This window comes from Erpetoichthys calabaricus, chromosome 5 (genome assembly GCF_900747795.2).
Source record: "Erpetoichthys calabaricus chromosome 5, fErpCal1.3, whole genome shotgun sequence".
In the NCBI taxonomy this organism is placed as follows: Eukaryota; Metazoa; Chordata; class Cladistia; order Polypteriformes; family Polypteridae; genus Erpetoichthys; species Erpetoichthys calabaricus.
In genome coordinates, this window is record NC_041398.2 from 68,087,918 (window position 1) to 68,109,487 (window position 21,570).

The 21,570-nt window shown below is 35.5% G+C and overlaps 1 protein-coding gene across 2 annotated transcripts in view; it reads right to left on the bottom strand.

The window, feature by feature from the left end:
- Nucleotides 1-21,570, bottom strand: part of letm1 (leucine zipper-EF-hand containing transmembrane protein 1) — a 133,203-nt gene that overhangs the window by 110,908 nt on the left and 725 nt on the right. For both annotated transcript variants that reach the window (XM_051928395.1, XM_051928394.1), the window contains exons 2-3: nucleotides 17,097-17,154; nucleotides 6,547-7,003 (exon numbers count right to left, since the gene is read on the bottom strand). In XM_051928395.1, the coding sequence (XP_051784355.1) occupies nucleotides 6,547-7,003; nucleotides 17,097-17,154 (515 nt within the window). The remainder of the gene's footprint in view (nucleotides 1-6,546; nucleotides 7,004-17,096; nucleotides 17,155-21,570) is intronic.

The following is a 21,570-nucleotide window of genomic DNA, read 5'->3' on the forward strand; positions in this document are numbered from 1 at the left end:
ATATATATATATATACATATATATATATATACATATATATATATTACATATATATATATATACATATATATATATATATACATATATATATATATACTATATATATATATATATATATATATATTATATACTATATATATATATATATATTACTGTATATATACATATCTACTTATTGGCTCCTGTATTTAGGATATGGCAGGTTGGATAATGGATGGATGGACATTTGTATGCATAGCCCTATTTGCCCATTTTTGTTTTTTTTTTTCTTTCTTCAGTAATATTTCAGCAAAACCCGGAGCTTGTCAGTTCAAATCCTGGTACTGACACCACTGTGTGACCCTGAGGAAGTCACTTCACCTGCCTGTGCTGCAAAAAACAAAAGTAATGTAACAAATTGTACTTCAGATGTTGTAAGTTGGTGGAATAAAGACATAAGTCAAATAGATAAATATGTATTATACACATAGGAACTATTCATTTATTTTCAGTTAAGTCATCTGCAGCAAACTTTTATAAATGAGGGTTTCTCCTTTTTCTCCTTTTCTTCATTGACGTTTTCTCTTGGAGAGCTTTTTTCATTTCATTGAAAATGAAAGCAGCAGCTGCCAAAATATGTAGCTTTCTTATTAATTTTTCAACATTGTGTAAAATAAATGTATAAAGTAACATAAAAGGTTTAAATACTGGTTATTCTTTTACACTAAAATATTACTACAGAGATACAAAAAAAAGTAAAATGATATGTTCTTTTTCTTTAAGGAGATTAAATATTACTGAAAAAAGAAAAAAAAAATTAAACAGCCAAATGGGGCTACGCATATGAACTTAAAAGGTTTAAATAAAACAGAAATATATATTTTATTTTTACTTGGTTAACTTGTGGAGGGTGTATCCTGTAGCAAAGCCCTAACTTTTTTCGTGAAAGCCCGTTTCAGTCAATAAGTCTTATGTGTGTGTTTATGTATGTGTGTATATATATGTAGATATGTGTATATGTAGATATGTATATATATGTATATGTATATAAATGTTTATGTGTGTGTGTATATTGTGTATATTATATTATATATATATATATATATATATATATATATATATATATATATATATATATATTATATATATATATTAAAAGACAGCAACACTTATAACAATGACAACACAACTACATTGACAATCATGTTACGTTATTTTTAAAATGTTTCCTTTTTTGTTCATAACCTCTTTAACACACTACTTCTCTGCTGCGAAGCGCGGGTATTTTGCTAGTATATATATATATATATATATATATATATATATATATACACACACACACATACATATACACCCATACATGCAGTTTCAATAACATAGAAATCAATATAAACATTAACATCATTATCATATGAGAATATGAAGTAATATATAAGAAGCACATTTCATATAAATATAAATTATTAAACAGTAAAATCTTCTTCTGTAATTTGCTACCGTGGCAATTTGTGTGTCTGTCCAGGATTTTAAATCACCTGTAGCTCGCAAACCGTTTCACCTATTGACTTGAAATCTGGTACACATATAGTACGTCACGTCTGCTATCCGCTTTATGGGTGATGATTGTATTATTCTTTTTATCTTTATTTTATTTTATTGTAGAATCAACTCCTATCTGCGCACACCAGGGCGGCGTGGGCGGATGCGTATGGTGTATTCACTCCATGTTATCGTGCATTGCGCTGTCACTGGTATTTTGATAAAAGAATTTGAACAAAATATAAGAAGCGTATAAATTATTAAACAGTAAAACATTAACATTTAAGAAGTAAAGTTAGATTAAGTACTACTGCAGTGCCTTCGGTTATACCTCATTTTTTGCTTGCCCATTACATGCTTAAATGTATACATTTTTTTGGTGTAACCTACCCGAGAACACGCGACATATAACCGAGCGTGGGAGAAGCATGGATTTAAACACGCGTTGAGTTCATCTGCTGGTCTCCCTCGTGGAATAACTGGTAATGTTTGACTAAAATCTACAGCGAGTAAAACGACATTACCTCCATTTTTTTTTTTACGATCTCTTGAGATGTTGCTTTTTTCGGTTCAAGGCTTCATAAGCTCTTTTATGTTGTATGGTGTACTTATCCCAAACCATCATCTTTGAATGTTGCAAGACTTTCGCCTTGTATGTAGATCGGGGTAATTACATTCATTGCATTCCTAGTCTGAATCACAATCTGATTGTATGGGTGGTTACCTGGCACTGTAGGGTTGCCACCCGTCCTTTAAAATACGGAATCGTGCCGCATTTGAGAATGAAATTGCGCGTCCCGTTTTGAATCAATACTGGACGGGATTTGTCCCGTATTTTTTTTATCATTTTTTTTAAAGCAGCGTCTCATGCAAATCATCCCACACGCATTTTATGAAGATGCCTCCTTTCCTACTTTTGACTGGGTAATACTTGATGTCATCGTTAGTTTGATTGGTCTTTTTAACTGTCCAGTGAGGAGGGCGTGTCTTTTAAGTAGAGTCTGCAAAGTGTTGGCACTGAGATGTGGCGTCAGCGCCAGAGTTGAAGCCCCTAATGTTGCGGTCAGCAAGTCGGCTAACATCCGCCACGTGCCGTCTTTCAGTTGCGAGAAGCAGATCATAGAATGGTTGAAACTGTTGCCCCTAACGTTGCGCCACGGCGTGTGGTTCGTTTATACCTCGTGTCTTCTCATTAAACTTTTATCTCGCGAATATGTTATTGCAATCCGCAGCGGGAACGTTTCTATAAACTTAATTTAAACTTACGTTTTACACCGTGCTTTGTTTCCCTTATGAACATGCTTGTATGCTTCACTCGCTCCCTTCTCAATTGTTTAATTAATTTTTTGCTCTTTGCTGTTTGCGGCTCTTCCGTCATTTCCCCCTACTTCGTTCTTTTATCTCGCGAATATGTTATTGCAATCCTTAACGGGAGCGTTTCATTAAACTGATTGAAAATAGTTTTGCATTTACCTTTTTAGTAAAAGGCGAGCTTTTAAGCCTGAGAAATCACCCCGTAAATGCACACGTTTAATTGCACGTGTTAATATGTATGCTTACACAGTATTAAAAGACAGTCAAAAATTAACGTCATTTACCTTCGTTCCCGCGTTTGACTCGTGCTGTAAATCTCTTCCTTGTTTTTAGTTCACGTGATTACGTAGGAGGCGTGATGACGCGATACGTGACTCCGCCTCCTCCATTACAGTGTATGGACAAAAAATATGTTCCAGTTATGACCATTACGCGTAGAATTTCGAAATAAAACCTGCCTAACTTTTGTAAGTAAGCTGTAAGGAATGAGCCTGCCAAATTTCAGCCTTCCACCTACACGGGAAGTTCGAGAATTAGTGATGAGTGAGTCAGTCAGTCAGTCAGTCAGTGAGTCAGTGAGGGCTTTGCCTTTTATTAATATGTATAGATTATAAGTTAAAATGAAGAATGTATATTGAATGGAATCTGTTCTTGCCATGGTGTCAAATGGGTATTGAGTGCCATGAAATTTCACAGGTATTGGTAATGACTACAAAAATTCTGGTACAGTGATCCCTCGCTATATCGCGCTTCGCCTTTCACGGCTTCACTCCATCGCGGATTTTATATGTAAGCATATTTAAATATATATCGCGGATTTTTTGCTGGTTCGCGGATTTCTGCGGACAATGGGTCTTTTAATTTCTGGTACATGCTTCCTCAGTTGGTTTGCCCAGTTGATTTCATACAAGGGATGCTATTGGCAGATGGCTGAGAAGCTAGATTGCTTACTTTTCTCTCTGTCTTGCGCTGACTTTCTCTGATCCTGACGTATGGGGATTGAGCAGGGGGGCTGTTCGCACACCTAGACAATACGGACGCTCGTTTAAAAATGCTGAAAGGTTATCTTCACGTTGCTATCTTTTGTGCAGCTGCTTCCTGAAACAACATGCTGCACGGTGCTTCGCATACTTAAAAGCTCGAAGGGCACGTATTGATTTTTGACTGAAAAATAAACTCTGCTTATCTCTCTCTCTCTCTCCCTGCTCCTGACGGAGGGGGTGTGAGCTGCCGCCTTCAATAGCTTTGTGCCGCGGTGCTTCGCATACTTAAAAGCCAAACAGCCCTATTGATTTGTTTGCTAGAGATTGTTTTCTCTATCTATGTGACATTCTGTGCTCCTGACGCGCACTCCTTTGAAGAGGAAGATATGTTTGCATTCTTTTAATTGTGAGACAGAACTGTCATCTCTGTCTTGTCATGGAGCACAGTTTAAACTTTTGAAAAAGAGACAAATGTTTGTTTGCAGTGTTTGAATAACGTTCCTGTCTCTCTACAACCTCCTGTGTTTCTGCGCAAATCTGTGACCCAAGCATGACAATATAAAAATAACCATATAAACATATGGTTTCTATTTCACAGATTTTCTTATTTCGCGGGTGGCTCTGGATTGCAACCCCCGCGATGGAGGAGGGATTACTGTATTATGAGATCCTTTCTGAAGAATGCACTTTCTAAAATCTGCTTATGGAAAGAGATTATTTTGAATTGACACCTGGCTTAGCTTTTTAGGTAAGTGGTTGCCTTCTCTACCTTTCATGATCAAACCAACCATGAACATTTCTGATTAGGCAGATTTTACGAAATTCTGCAGGATAGCTTTTATTTTTTAACAAAATTCTGCAGATTAGCAGTCTGGACCTTTAGCTTTCCCAATTTGTTAAGACAGAACTATTTAAAGCTTTGAGACCCTTAAAAGTTTGTCCATTTTGATGCATGACAAGAATTGAGGTACTTTAATTTATAAAAAAAATGGTTTAGTAATTGGAATATGAGCAAAATAATGTAATGTGCTGAGAGTTTACCACATGACCAGTCAAACTCATGCTTACTTCCAAAAAAAAATGTAGGTTTCCCACAGGTCTGCTGCCTTCAGTAATATTTTGACATTACTCTTTTCTGATGTCAACTGGTCATATGTTCACTTAGCTTTATTTCTCCTGCATTAATTAAATTTAGGGAAAAATAAGAATGCACGCAATGTATGTTCAAATTAGCAATGTGTTTTTAGGTTACCTGGAATATCTGAAACACAACCCAACTACTAAGGTCAAGAATCTTTTGGTGGTTGCAATTCAATCTCTATAGATTATAAATCATTGTTTTTTGCTTGTTTGACAGACTATTTTATTCTTTTTGGTAAATACTGTTTTAATGTACTTTTTTATTTACTGAAAAAATAAAAATTCTCAAAAAGCTTGTCTGTGTGCATGCATGTGTGTTCTTCATCTACCTAATCGTGAACACACCAAAAGAATCTCAAAATCTGAAATGCAGGATAAAATTAACATCACCATCAATTAGCATTATTTAAGCTTCCAGCTAACTGAATGTAAAATTTCCAATGCTACTAAACTTTAACCTATGCATAAGCATAAGATAATCCCATAGAATAGTGCAACAGCAACAGTATGTACCTTATCATCAGCAAACCTAAGGATTTCACTGGGGACTTCAAGAGAACTAACCATTAATTTGATGGTGGCTTTGCAAAATCCAGTTTTAAGGATTAATCTATAACCTGGATATTATTAGGCAAATAAAGGAAAATAAAGAAAAATAAGGTTGAAACTATGGCTCCAGGAAAATCACCTACATAGATTTATTTTATTTTTTTTTTTTAATTAAAATGATGAAAACTATTGCTTTCTACAGCATTAGTATGCATCTAGAATATGCTGGCTAGGCATGCTTCCTAATGTTGTTTCAAATTGCAAGAATGACTGAAAAGAACTAAAAAAAAAAAAAAAAAAAAAATGACATGAACTTCACACCAGCAATTCAGATAATCTATGTATTTTTTACCATGCCTGGATTTCAATATATGCAAAATAAATAAATAAATAATGCCCCATCTATAAAGTCAATATTGCATTCACAACTATATTTGTACCTTGGTTTGTTACGAAAAATTCCCTCATTAACAAGCAGATATAGTGCATTTTCCCTACTTGTACATCTTACTATGTAACAGATACTAATCCATGGTTGTAACAGAGGCTGTCATTAATATTTGAGAAAGCATCAAACATTCACAAAATAATCTTATTCAGTTCTTCAAGGACAGATGCCTGTTCTAGAAACATTAGACTGAAGGCAAAAAGAGGGCTCCAATAAATCACAGAGCCCACTTACTCAAAAACCAATGCTCTCTTACTCTGGATCAATTTGGAATTGCTAATTAACCTAATCTGCGCAACTTTAGGAGATGTGTGAGGAAAACTTAAGTATACGGAGGAAATCTCATGTAGACACAACAAGAATGTACAAACTCCACATTGACAATAATCACGCACAGGATTCAAACCCAGGTCTATGGACATAAGAAGCAGCAGTGTTCAAAGCTGCTTAATTAAGAAATGCCAATTCTGGCAAGTGCCACAAATATTTTCTGGACACTGGATTTAGTTTTACACATTCAAAGAAATGTTTAAACTCATAAAACACATTGCACTCAACAAATAAAACAGCTTGTAAAAGTAAATAAATAAATACCTGTCTTCGCTCCCTCCGGGAGAGAATATGTCCATTGAGGATTCCCCATAGCATACGGCCTGCTATCTTTGTATCAATCCATAGCAATCGAAATCCATGGTAATAGTGCTTTACTTCATCTACTACTCTTTGTGTTATTGTCTTTCTAACAGGTTCTACATCAACAGTAGGGCTGTATACTGGACCTCCCTCTTCTAGTTTCTTGTTTTTGTCCTTAAGAGATTTCAAAGATTTCTCCACTTTGGAATCATCGTATAAATTATTAGTGGAATGCCACCACCTTACTGGACCATGCCAGGGTCCTACAACTCCTAGGGAAGCCACAGGGCTCAATAAATACGAGCCATCCAACACTCCATTGTAGCATCTGATTCTCCCCCTTGTCCAGTTGCAATAACTGGAGCTATGGCCAACACTTAGTGGCAAAAAAACACTGCCATTTCTGATGGTTACATTCCTAAAAACAAATGACAAGAAAAAAAATGTATATAAACTGGATCAAAATAACAAATTAGCATAACACTTCACTTACTTAAGAATCAAATATATATTTAATAGATATATTTCACTCTGTTTGTATTTTGCAACTTAAAATATTTTTGGGTTTCTCCATTAATGCTATCTTATACCGTTTATCTTGGAACATTCACCTTGTGGTGCTGTACTTCATAAATATCAATGAATGACTTGCACCTACTGTTGTAAAGTTTGGAATCACCCAGGAATTTTCACATTTGATAGAAATTGAAACTTTTTTTTTTTTTAAATCAAGGTACCATTAAATTGATTTAAAAATAAAGCCAAGAAATTATTAATGTTAAAAATTTTCATACTAAAATTATTGTAGAATAATGTACTATTCTCATAGGACAACAAGACTTGCAGTGCATCCGGAAAGTATTCACAGCGCATCACTTTTTCCACATTTTGTTATGTTCCAGCCTTATTCCAAAATGGATTAATTTTTTTCCTCAGAATTCTACACACAACACCCCAGAATGACAACGTGAAAAAAGTTTACTTGAGGTTTTTACAAATTTATTAAAAATAAAAAAAACTGAGAAATTACATGTACATTAAAGTATTCACAGCCTTTGCCATGAAGCTCAAAATTGAGCTCAGATGCATCCTGTTTCCCCTGATCATCCTTGAGATGTTTCTGCAGCTTAATTGGAGTCCACCTGTGGTAAATTCAGTTGATTGGACATGATTTGGAAAGGCACACACCTGTCTATATAAGGTCCCACAGTTGACAGTTCATGTCAGAGCACAAACCAAGCATGAAGTCAAAGGAATTGTCTGTAGACCTCTGAGACAGGATTGTCTCGAGGCACAAATCTGGGGAAGGTTACAGAAAAATTTCTGCTGCTTTGAAGGTCCCAATGAGCACAGTGGTCTCCATCATCAGTAAGTGGAAGAAATTCGAAACCACCAGGACTCTTCCTAGAGCTGGCCGGCCATCTAAACTGAGCGATCGGGGGAGAAGGGCCTTAGTCAGGGAGGTGACCAAGAACCCGATGGTCACTCTGTCAGAGCTCCAGAGGTCCTCTGTGGAGAGAGAAGAACCTTCCAGAAGGACAACCATCTCTGCAGCAATCCACCAATCAGACCTGTATGGTAGAGTGGCCAGACGGAAGGCACTACTTAGTAAAAGCACATGGCAGCCCACCTGGAGTTTGCCAAAAGGCACCTTGAAGGACTCTCAGACCATGAGAAAGAAAATTCTCTGGTTTGATGAGACAAAGATTGAACTCTTTGGTGTGAATGCCAGGCGTCACGTTTGGAGGAAACCAGGCACCGCTCATCACCAGGCCAATACCATCCCTACAGTGAAGCATGGTGGTGGCAGCATCATGCTGTGGGGATGTTTTTCAGCGGCAGGAACTGGTTGACTAGTCAGGATAAAGGGAAAGATGACTGCAGCAATGTACAGAGACATCCTGGATGAAAACCTGCTCCACAGCGCTCCTGACCTCAGACTGGGGCGACGGTTCATCTTTCAGCAGGACAATGACCCTAAGCACACAGCCAATATATCAAAGGAGTGGCTTCAGGACAACTCTGTGAATGTCCTTGAGTGGCCCAGTCAGAGCTCAGACTTGAATCCGATTGAACATCTCTGGAGAGATCTTAAAATGGCTGTGCACCGACGCTTCCCATCCAACCTGATGGAGCTTGAGCGGTGCTGCAAAAAGGAATGGGCAAAACTGGCCAAGGATAGGTGTGCCAAGCTTGTGGCATCATATTCAAAAAGACTTGAGGCTGCAATTGCTGCTAAAGGTGCATCGACAAAGTATTGAGCAAAGGCTGTGAATACTTATGTACATGTGATTTCTCAGTTTATTTTTAATAAATTTGAAAAAATCTCAAGTAAACTATTTTCACGTTGTCATTATGGGGTGTTGTGTGTAGAATTCTGAGGAAAAAAAAATGAATTTAATCCATTTTGGAATAAGGCTGTAACATAACAAAATGTGGAAAAAGTGATGTGCTGTGAATACTTTCCAGATGCATTGTAACTTCCAGCAGCCATTACTCTAGAGGCCTAATGGTAAACTCATAGATCATTCTTAATCATGTTTAAACACTAATAGGTTGTAGAAGAAAATATCTGCAATTAGGTTAGCACAGCTGAAACTTATGATTCTGTTCAATAAACCAAGCAGACTGTCTTTCCTTGGGTGGCAAGGTACCTGTATTCCTAAAGTTCACTACTGGGTTTCAAAGATGGCCCAAACGAAAACAGCTGTCACAAGAATATCATCACTCTATTGCTATTTTGCGAAATGAAGTTTATTTATTTCATGCAACAGATTGACAAGAAACAGAATATTACATACAAACTAACTACTCTCAAGAGAACAGAATAAATTGGATCAAAAAAGATAGAAAAGAAGTGGAAAGCTGCTACTTGAAATAATACACACGAAATACTAGTGTCTTCTGCCTACAGTGAAAAGTACATTTCAAAATGTGCAAAAGAACACAGACCTTGAATGGGGATTTCTCAGCAATTCAAAAATTTTGTATATTTTAACCTTTTCCCCCCCCCCCCCAGTTTCAAATATGTCTTTTTCTTTAAAGGGCTGCCTATAAGGCCAGCATCTCAAGAATTGTCTTTTCACTGTTGCAGATGGGGATGCTCCAATCAGGTTTTTTAAAAACCAAAACCGACTAGATCGGCCTATTTCGATACACATTTTATCCCTTAAAAAAAGTTTTTACCCTAAGCTGCTGCATAATCAGATGCATAGAAGCCTTATGTCCTACATTAAAAGTGTTAATTTTGGAATTAGAATTTGAATTAAGCTAGAGACCACAGGTGTTAACAGTTCATTTTATATTAACAAAATGAAATTCTGTAGTCATTTTTCAGTGACCATAAAAATATATATAAAAAAAAAATTAACTTTAAAAATTTTTTTATTTAATTAATTTGCTGTTATGCTAACAACCACACTGTTTACTAAGCAGCAATTTCACATTCTTCTTTTATCTTTTCTTCTTCCAATTAAAAATGTAAGCTAATGCACTTAACACAAGCTTGCTCTTTTTTGTTTTAACTCAGGGACAAAAAATCTGAATACATTAAAGTACAAAGGCATGCAAAATTATCCAGTCCCCTTGAAAGTGATCATAATTTTCTGCATGACAAATATTTATCTATTCAGTATTTTTAATGTGAACTTTTATGCTGTAATAATACATTTCCAAAGTCAAAATAAACCATTTTCTGTAGATATTTAATAGTTTTTGCTGAAGTATTTTTAAAGCTCTGTGCTCAGAAAGCTCCAGTTTTACACAAATGACAAATTAATCACAAATAACACAAAAGTGACAGTAATTTGACCATAATTAAGCATAATTGGGTATTGAGTCATTTAGATCACTCTAGATATAAAAAATCACCTTTTGTAAGGGCCATAGTCTTTGTTGGACAATCACTTCACAATTAAGACAAATAAGCATTCTGCTGATGTGAGAAACAAAGTCACTGAAATGCACAAGGCAGGAAATGGCTACAAAAAATATTGAACAGTTTGAATGTCCCATTAAAATTGAACACTGTTGGATTCATCATCAGAAAGTGGAAGGTTCATCACAGCACCCAGACTCCTACTAGAACAGGCCGTCCCTCAAAACTAAACATCGGAGAAAGAAGTCTACTGGTGAGAGAGGCTACAAAAAATCCAACCGTCACTCTCAAAAGTCTGCAATCCTCTTTGTCTGAAACTGGAGTGAAAGTGCATGGGTCCACAATTTTAAGAGATCTACATAAAACCAGCTTCTACAGGAGCATAACAAAAAGCCATTCCTTAAAAAGGTCCACATAAAAGCACATATGGCAATTGCTTCCAAGTATGAGAAGGACCCAGTTAAGATGTGGGAGAAGGCTTTATGGTCAGATGTGACCAAAATGGACCTTTTTGGGCAGACTTCAGAGAGGACTGCCCAGGCCTCAAAAAACACCATACCTATGGTGAAATATGGTGGTAGCAGCATCATGCTATGGGGATGCTTTTCATGTGATGGGACTGGGATTCTTGTCAAAGGTAAAGGGACAAAGGGTGGACACAAATATCACACAATACTGCAGGAGAACTTGTTCTAGTCTGCTATGAACCTACAGCTCAGGAGAAGATTACTCTTTCAACATGACAAATGACCCTAAGCATAAGCCCAAAGTGACACTACAATGGCTCAAAAACAGATAAGTGAATGTTTTGGAATGGCCCAGTCAAAGCCCTGATCTAAACCCTATTGAGAATCCATGGCACTATTTGAAAACTGGGTGCCATCCCACCAACTTAGAGGGTCTCTATAAATTCCGCCAAGAACAATAGGGAAGAATCACTCCTGAACAATGTGCAAAACTAGTACAAACATAACCCCAAAAAATTAAGATTGCTTTTGCAGCAAAAGGATTCTTGACAAAGTATTAATGTGTAGGGTTTGAATAATTAAGGAAACACACTAACTTTTGAGTTCTTCTTCTTCAAGGGTGCATGATGTTTGAAAGACCCAAAACTCCCGATAACCCTGGATAACATTGTTGGATGATGTGCCCAAATACTGAATGGAGAAATATGTTGACAAATATGGACAAATCTGTCATGCAAAAAATTATAACGACTTTCAAGGGGATTAAATACTTTTGCATACCACTGTACCTTTTCTTGCCATTTATGTTTTTCTCTGTATTACTCCACTTTCTTTAATGTAAAAGCTAATCATTACTAATAGGTTTTGTGACCAGCCAACTTACTGATCACTTACTGACACTTTTGTGTTTAAAATCATCCTATTGATCAGAGCATCCCTATTTGAAGATGAGTAATAGCTGCTGAAATAAGGCTTTGTGGTCATATGTGAATAATAAACTATAAATCCGTCATTTCAAACAGTAATAGCCATTTCCAATATTAGTAATGTCTTGGCTCTATTTTTATATCAATTTAATAATATCTTTTGACAATGCACTGTATCAGCGCGTACTCCCAACCTCTTTTTCAGCAATCCATTTAAATTTACAAAATCTTTATTTGCACACCAAAAGAGTGGAAAGCTGACAGTGTCTTAAAGAGGAATTACAGAGAGGCACTCACCGTGAATGTATACCGATAAGGAAAAGCCGGGAAAGATGAGTCTGCCACTGGATATTCCTTTGGTAGGGTATGTGGTAAAGGACATGGACACTAATCCATAGTGAAAAGTATCAAGAGCTGTGTAGCAAGCTGGGGCCGGGTAAGCTCCAGGACCCTATTGAGTTTTTTTAAATATTACAAAGCGTACAAGAAGGTCCCAGAGGTGTTGAGATACTTGTGGAACTTACTGAGGGTGTGTTCAGGAGTTAATTATAAACGATTTTTAATGACATAAAAATGTGTTTCAGTACAAAAGACCTGATAATGGACTGGCAGCAATTGGAAGTCAGCATTATAGCTGGGTGTTTGGAATTTATTATCAGGGCTTTGAAATGGGTGGAGGGAGGAGAAAAGCAGGAGAGTGGCCTCTGGCTACCACCTGTTCAGGCATACATGGATGATTTGACAATGATTACAACTACTGCGGCATCTACAAAAGAGATTACTTGGAAAAAATCAATGACACTTTAAAATGGATTATAATTAAAGTTAAGCTCAATAAGTGTGAAGTATCTTGATTATTAAGGGCAAGATAGAAGACATTTCAACTAGATGAGGAAGAGGCAGTTAAAAGCCTTGGCAGGTGGTATAATGTCACATTAAGTGATAGGCAGCTGGTTGAAGATACAAAACAATAAATCATTAATGGAATGAAAAGAATCAATGAATGTGGCCTGCCAGGAAAATTTAAAGTGTGGTGTGCACATTTTGGGTTATTTCCATGGATAATGTGGCCCCAATAGTTTATGATATTTGTCAAGTGGAGAGAGTTGAAAGAATGATCAGTGCATATATAAGAAAATAGCTGGAAGATCTCAGATGTCTAAGCACAAATGCCTGTTATGGCAAGGGACTCTTGGAATTACCAATACCGAGCTTGGTGGAGGAGTTCAAATGCGCAAAAGCAAGACTGCACTTAACATGGTCTCATTTACAAGATGTGGTAAGAAGGCCAAAATCTCAACTCAAGCCAGATGCAAATGGGGCCCAAAGGCAATGGTAAAGCAAGCTGAAGTGGTTTGTGTCTTAAGGAGGTAATGGGGAATGTACAATACAGCAGGGCAGGGTTTATTTGCCAAGTTAAGAAGGTGGTGGAGGAAATAAGGCATCAGGAGGAGGTAGGCAGAAGTGCTATCACAGCTTCTCAAAGAAAACAAGGTCAGTAGTTAAATTGGGAAAGACTGGAGAAGAGAAGACTGAAATGGAGGGAATTATGGGAAATGTAATCAGATAGGGTAAGGTTCCTTATTGGAGGTATTTATGATATGCTCCCATCTCCAACAAATATAATGGTATGGACAGGAGCTCACCCGAAGTGTGCGTTGTAGGCAGGGACTGTGTCATTGCAGCATAGTCTATCTGGCTATAAGGTTAGTTTGGGCCAAGAAAGATATACATGGAGGCATAATTAAGTGTTATGTGTTGCTGCAGCATTGGAAGAAAAAAGAATGGGAGTAAATTCAGCAAAGGAGGGAAATTAGATCAAGCAAGTATTTCTCAATGAGGGGGAGAACAAAGGCCCAATAAGTATAATTAAAAAAAGAGAGGGTCAGTTAAACATAAAATGACTGGGAGCCAAATGTAGACCTCAATACAAGATTAGTTGTACCAAAGGGGATAACTACAAGTAGCTTGCAGCCAAACATGGTGTTATGGTCAGAAAACAGATGTGTAGTGTACTTCATTGAATTAACGGTGACATGGGAAGGGTGTGTTGAAGAAGCTTATGAGAGAAAGAAAGCGAAATATGCTGATTTGGCAGCTGACACCACCCGGAGAGGTTGGACTCTGCACATGTGGGCAATTGAGATAAGCTGCGGCAGATTTGTAGCTAAATCAGTAACAGGACTATTAAGATAGTTTGGTTTTTCAACTTAGCAAATCAGGCAAGTACTTAAATTGGTTAGCGTGGAGGAGGAAGCAAGTCGGTGGGTATGGTTAAGGCAACATAATAATATAGAGTGGGGAAAAGACTAAAGTTTTTAAAGTTTAAGTTGTTTTTAAAGTGCTTTATAAATAAATTAAATAGAGTGGGGGAAAAGACAGCTAATCTTTCATTTTGTACAGTGGTATGTTTTTATTTGTGTTTTTAACTGTTCTTTTAAAATTGTTGTGAGTTATAGTATATTCATTTTAGTGCTTTTAATTGTACTTTTAAGTTTGTATTAGTGAGGTGTTATTGCACAAATGATACTGTGCTATGGACAGGGTGTGGACTGAAGTTTTAGGATTTCATGACTTTTAAGATTTTAATGATGTTTTACTTAAGTTTAGATGGGGTACGTATGACCGAGTGGTTTTAAGTAGGTGATTTAGGCAAGAAATTCTGAGCCTGTCTAGCACGTTTTTAAATGAAAAGCTTTTATTCACTGGCCAAGCAAACAATTTTAAAAAGTAGAAACACGTTACCACGACTGTTTGCAATTACTTCTGTTTTTGCACCATCTTCACAAAAATGCTTAAACTTTTAATATGGTCTCCAATTAAAATGATGCAGAGTTTGAGCTTTTTTGTGTTGACTTAATTCCCATTGTTTTCACACCTGCAATGTCAATTATAAAAAAAAAAAAAAAAAAAGACTGGAAAATTAGTGTCTGTAAAAAGGGGATAAACCAGAATATCTGCTGGATACAAGGTGTCCTTTGACATTTCACCTCTGCGGTTTATCACAGTGAGTCCCATTTCAATATATTTTAAAGTTAAAAAAAAAATGATGTCTATAAAAATGTGTGTAATGCGCCAGAAAGGTGTTGCACTTCCACATTAACCAAGGCCTATATATGTGACTTGGTTCTCACTGATTACTTTTAGAGAATTTCTGCCTATCTCAATTAAATGCTTGCAACAAACAACAGTGACCATGCAAAAAAGTGTACACACTAAGGAATAAAATGTGGAAAACTGTAATACTATAAGACCCTGACAGTTCCAAAGGGAAAAGTTTTCCATAGCACATGTTAGGATGTTGAGGCATATATTCTTAGTTTTACCCAGTTTCTTACCTAAAGCAAAACCTTACAATTTTTACTTTCAACATACATCATACAACACTAATTCCAAAAAAGTTGGGACGCTGTGTAAACTATAAATAAAAACAGAATGCAATGATCTGCAAATCTCATAAACCCGTATTTTATTCACAATAGAATACAGAAAACATTAAATGTTGAACAGGAGACATTTTACTATTACATGAAAAATATTAGCCCATTTTGAATTTGATGCTATCAACACGATGGGCCAGGGGAAACAAAAGGCTGGAAAAGTAAGTGAGCACTTAACATGATTGGGTATAAAAAGAGCATCTTAAAGATGAGAGTCTCTCAGAAGTAAAGATGAGCAGTGGTTCACCAATCTGCAAAAAACTGTCTATAAATTGTGGAACAATTTCAGAATAATGTTCTGCAACGTTAAAATTGCAAACACTTTGAATATCTCATCATCTACTGTGCATAATATCATCAAAAGATTACAGAATCTGGAGAAATCTGTTTGGAAGGGATATGGCCAAAAATTAATATCAGATGCCCATGACCTTCCTTCTCGCCTTCAGGTAGCACTGCAATAAAAGCACGAATGATTCTGTCATGGATCTCTGCATGGACTCAGGAACACTTCCAAAAATCATTATCTGTAAACATAGTTCACCGTGCCATCCACAAATGCAGGTTAAAGCTCTATCATGCAAAGAAGAAGCCATTTGTGAACATGATCGAGAAATGCCACCATCTTCTCTGGGCCAAAACTCATTTAAAATGGACTGAGGCAAAGTGGAAAACTGTTCTGTGGTCAGACGAATCAAAATTTGAAATTCATCTTGGAAAAAACAGACACTGTGTCCTCCAGACTAAATAGGAGAGGGACCACAAGGCTTGTTATCAGTGCTCAGTTCAAAATCATGCATCTCTGGTGGTATGGAGGTGCACTAGTGCCTATTCAACTGGCAGCTTGCACATCTAGAAAGGCACTATCAATGCTGAAATTTATACATGGATTTTAGAGCAACCATATAGACGGCGTCTTTTTCAGGTAAGGCCTTGCATATTTCAACAAGACAATGCTAAACCACATACTGCATCTATTACAACAGCATGGCTCTGTAGTAGAAAAGTCCAGGTGCTGAACTAGCCTGTTTGTAGTCCAGACCTTTCAACAATTGAAAGCATTTGGCACATCATGAAATGACAAATATGACAAAGATGACCCAAGACTGTTGAGTAGCTAGAATCCTATATCAGACAAGAACGGGACAACATTCCTCTCTGAAACGTCCAACAACTGGTCACTCCTCAGTTTCCAGAGGATTGTGGACTGTTGTTAAAAGAACAGGGAATGCTACACAGTGGTAAACATGGCCCTGTCCCAACTATTTTGAGAAATGTTGCTGCCAACAAATTCAAAATGACTTTGTTAATTTTCTTAAAATGGTACATTTTCTCATTTTAAAACATTTGACATGTTTTCTATGTTCTACTGTGACTAAAATATGGGTTTATGAGATTTGTAAATCATTGCATTGTGGTTTTATTTACATTTTACACAGTGTCCCATCTTTTTTGGAATTGGGGTTGCATTTTTTCTAGCACATATGGTTATAAACACCTAAATTAGTACGGATTAGATTGATCTTTTTAAATTATTTGTCAACGTGATACATACTGCAAACTTACAAGGTAAATAGATGCCTGAATTTTAAATTACCATCATGACAGTCTCAATTTTGTGGATTGTTTTAATCCTGGCAGTTAGCCCTTGATCAACTTAGATAGAACCTATAAATCATACACATCTTCAGACAATATATATCTAAAGATCATTGAGCCACACAATTCTCTCCAAGTCTTAAAAAGAAAGTAAAATGAAGTAAAGTGTTTATCATATGACATTGGCAACCTTTGTTCCTACCTGTGACTCCCAAATCGAAGAGCTGTGCAGCTAAAACAAGTAGAACATCTTAGTTTGACTGCAAAAGACAAAAGATGGAAAGAAAAAAAAAGTATAAATACATCATTTACAAAAAGCAGTACATAGGAAGGTAAACTTTCACAGGTATCTCTAAAAGAAAGCTATATGAAATTAGCTCTGAATTAGACTAAGTGCTTTCAAAAGCCTGATGGATTTAAAGATGGATTTCTGGATCTGCTGAAAAGAAACAAGTCAGAAACCAAAAGTGATTTCAACCACTGAGTGAATAAGCAAAGCTGTTAGGAGTTAAAATCAATTTAACTTCCAGCTGGAATGTAGAGTTATTTGCATGTTAAGAGTTGGAAATTTAACAAATCATTAAAAATTGTGTATTACTTATACAATTGTTTAAATAAAAACATCTAAAAAAAAAAAACACCTTTGCTCTTTACTTAATAAACTCTTGATATTTTTGGAAACAGAATTGTGGAGATGAGAAATAACAAATGCATTTTTCAGGGATTCGAGTTTGAAAGTATTTTCTGTTTTTAAAAATCCAATTAGTCCATGGAGCAACTGATCAAATATTTAATTATCAAAACTATTTTATTCCTGTATTTAATTAAAAAGAAAAAGCAGTGGGGAAAAAAGTATACATACAAGTGAAGTTAATTAATCTTGTTCCATCCCCAGATACAAGTGTTGCTAGATCTTGTATCCTCACAGGTAAAAAAAGAACCTACCCTCGTCATGTTTCCAGTCCTCTAACATGTGGTATTCACATACACTTATGCAAAAAACAGATTTTAGTGATACCAAATAACTAAACCTCAATATCTTTGGGATGTGTGAGGAAAACTGGATTAACCTTGTGAAAAACAAAGCTCATGCAAACAATGGTAAATATAAAATCCACATAGTAAGAGATCAGACTGGCATTTGAATCCAGTCTCAAACAGCCATGAAGCAGCACTACTAAATACTGGACTGCTAATTTAAACATTTTACACTAGAAATATCAAATATTGAAATGGGGAAGAAAAATTTATAATTATTTTTGTATATAAAAGTATTATTTAAAATCAAAAGATGAAAAGATCAATACATAAAAATCACATCAACTTCTACTTCTGCATGCTTCTTTAAATTCATGTCAAACCACAGTAAATTTTTTAAACTCCTTTTCAGGACACTGGGGCATTACTTATTATGGCTCCGTTCACAAGGTTACTTTGCATCTGGTAACCAACACAGCCAGGATGGCCTCTGGCTCTCAACTATGTGTCTTTTTGGACATTTTTTTTTTTCCAGTAACAAACATTTTATTTTTGTAAAATGAATTAGCTAATATTATTTACAGTAAATTCATATGCTCCACATAGTTTTAAAACACACAGTAAATTTGATAATCCATGCTATACTGCTTTAACCTAATGAATTCATTATTTTAGACACAGACTTGCTCAAGTCTTCAAACTGGCAATCACTTTTAAATAAATGACTGTCAAGAGTCTACTGGACAGCTACTATACCAAACTAAACTTAAAATTCCTTAAACCCATCAAAAAGAAATGTTAAGGGGAAAAAACACTGTAAACTCATATTATACATGCCACGTGTACATCATGGTATGAATAAAGAAAATTTACAGAAAGTTTCCAGAAATTAGAAGACCACAAAAATCAGAGTGAGCAGCTGGATTTTACTTTAACCATTTCAGCAAAAACAGACTTTTGTTGCCATGACCCTTTGCAATTTAACATCATTCATGTACAAAAAATGCCTTCTGCTTTCTATTGACTGAGTATTTTTCCAGAAAGACCTCCTAATTGCAGAAGTTACATCTGTGACATGTACGGATGAAAAAGGGAGGAAAAACATGGTGAAAGTAACAGCATTAAAATATATGAACAGGGTTAATAGCCAACACTGTGATTATCAAAATCCTGGACTTCTGTACTGAAATGTTAGCATCTTGTGATTAAAAGTCAAAAAATCCAGATTTTGTTTTTCCACCTTTAATTAACTTTTTATATGTCTTAAGTATGGCTGGTTACAAGAGAAATAATTTTTAGGAAACATACTTAAAATTCTATTGATGAAAAAAAATAAGAATGATGTAGCAGAATTCTAAAGGCATGACATACATCATAGAGACACTGTTAAGATTAAGAGTTGGGGAAAATATGGCACCATTAAGACATTACAACAATCAAAGTTTCCCTCAAAAACTGAACAATAGGCAAGGACAAACCTCAGAGTTTACGGTAACAACAGACTACTCCCTGTATATTCTCCACAAGTATGACCTATGAAGCAGCATGGCAAACCAGGACTATTTCTCATTATATTAATAAAACACGCAGTCTCCCAAAACCAGAAGAGAAAAATGTGTTATGATCTCATGAGAATAAAGTCAAATGTTTTGGCATTAGTTCCAACAAATATGTTTGGTGCAAGCAGCACCTGAATTTCATTTGTGGCACAAAAAGGGATTCTGCAAATTGTTAAAAACAAATGGGGAGATTTGATTGGCATCGAGTTTATAGGGAATTGTAAAATCATGGGCCGATTTCCCTCACCTGGTGCACATACTTAGTCCTGGAAAATAAATAGTGATATTCAGTTCTAAAATCAGTTCTAAAAAGTAAAAATTCTAACTTTCTTACAACAAACGTTTAAAATCAAATATGTGACCAAGTTAATTTTGTCAGGTTGTAACATTTGGTATTGTGAGATTTATGTTCCTATCATTGTATGAAGGAGGCATTAGCTAGTTTAAAAAAAAAAAAAAAAAAAAAAAAAAAAAAAAACTTACTGAAGAATAATGGATAAAGCTTTATTTTCCAAATCCCACCTTCTTTTTAGTATTTATTCCACCTTTAAGACTATCTTTGTAAAACACCTCTATCAATTGAAGATTAGTCAAATATATAAGAACCCCTGTAAAACAAGATTTGTTCTATTGTTTTCAAGATGATTCATATTAGTGATCAGACTTTGATATTAATTATGCCTGTGTATATTGATCAGGACTGACCCTAATTGTTGTAATTAATGGTTCCATTCAAATTTGTGTCATTTATGCATTTCACACATAATATTTGTTATACTAATAAGTACATCTTGGGCTTCAAAAACAGAACTAATGACAGAAATTTAGTGTTTGATTATTTGTTTTTCTGCAATGAAGTATACTGTTTTGGCAGATCCCACAAACTGTTTCTGCAATGAAATATGCTGTTTTGGCAGATCCCACAAACTGTCTCTGCACGTATGTGCTCCTGTTAACACATTACATAACATTATGGAAGGATTTGCCTCATAATTCAGTTAAGAGCTGATCTATCTGAATGTTTGGCCAATGTGAAAGTTTTGAAACAATTACTTTTCTCTTTGGAATTAACATTGCTGTAACTCACTTTGTCAAAATTGCACTTTAGCCACAGGTAAAGAGATAGGTACTTGATTTGAAATTTGCCTTGATTTTAACTTAACTACAGCTGTACTAACACTTTCTGTGAGGAGTTAAAAAATGAATGCACGCACGTCTCCTTTCATACATGTACTTATTTTAGAAAAATATTCCTCCTGATTATCTCTAAATCACAGATGGCTTGCAATTATTCTCAAGGAGTGAAAATAGATATAATTTTAAAAGTCATTATCGTATAACAAATTTAAAGGAGTAAAACATGTAATTTCAAACTACTGTTATATACTGTTGTTCATACTTTTACCAATCCATTTTCTAAGCCATCATCATCAAAAATTTTATATAATAGTCCTGACAGTATCGTCCCAGTTTAAGTGCTGAAAAAGCACCAAACTCGGCATACATAAAACATGCCATAATCAGGCTCCTATAATATAAGTTATAGCAAAAACGGAAAAAAGCCGAGTAACCAACTCCTTCATACAATTAATTCATTATTATTTTCTAAACTACCGCTGGAGCATTTGATGCCTCTAAAAGACTCCATACTCCACCTACATATACCGTGTATTTCAGATGCTACGTAATGTGTTTCTTTTTATTGTTTTCAAATTTGCCAAGAAACTCGAGTTGTTATTGTACCGGTATTTGCTATGTGAATTTATGAATGACTGGATGAACTGTATCACTTTAGCTGGTACTTTTGCCGCATCCAAATTTATAATGAAAACGCTTTTGAAGCTTTGGTGTACCACTTTATTAATCAGTTAAGTTGCTTTACAAAAAACAATTTTTGTGTAAGTTTTGCTTTAATACGGCGGTTTTTGTCAAAAACTTCACAACAGAGCAACAATGACTACATTAAAAACGAAGAAACTCGCATTATAAAAAGTACTTATTTTTCAAACGGGAAAACGGCATCAGAATGTATCATTTTGATTCCTGTGAAAATTAATGGGCTCCCAAGTTTTCTTTCATTTTTAGTGGAAGGACACTACCGTTATCCAATTGTTTGTTCATCATAACTGATATATTTTT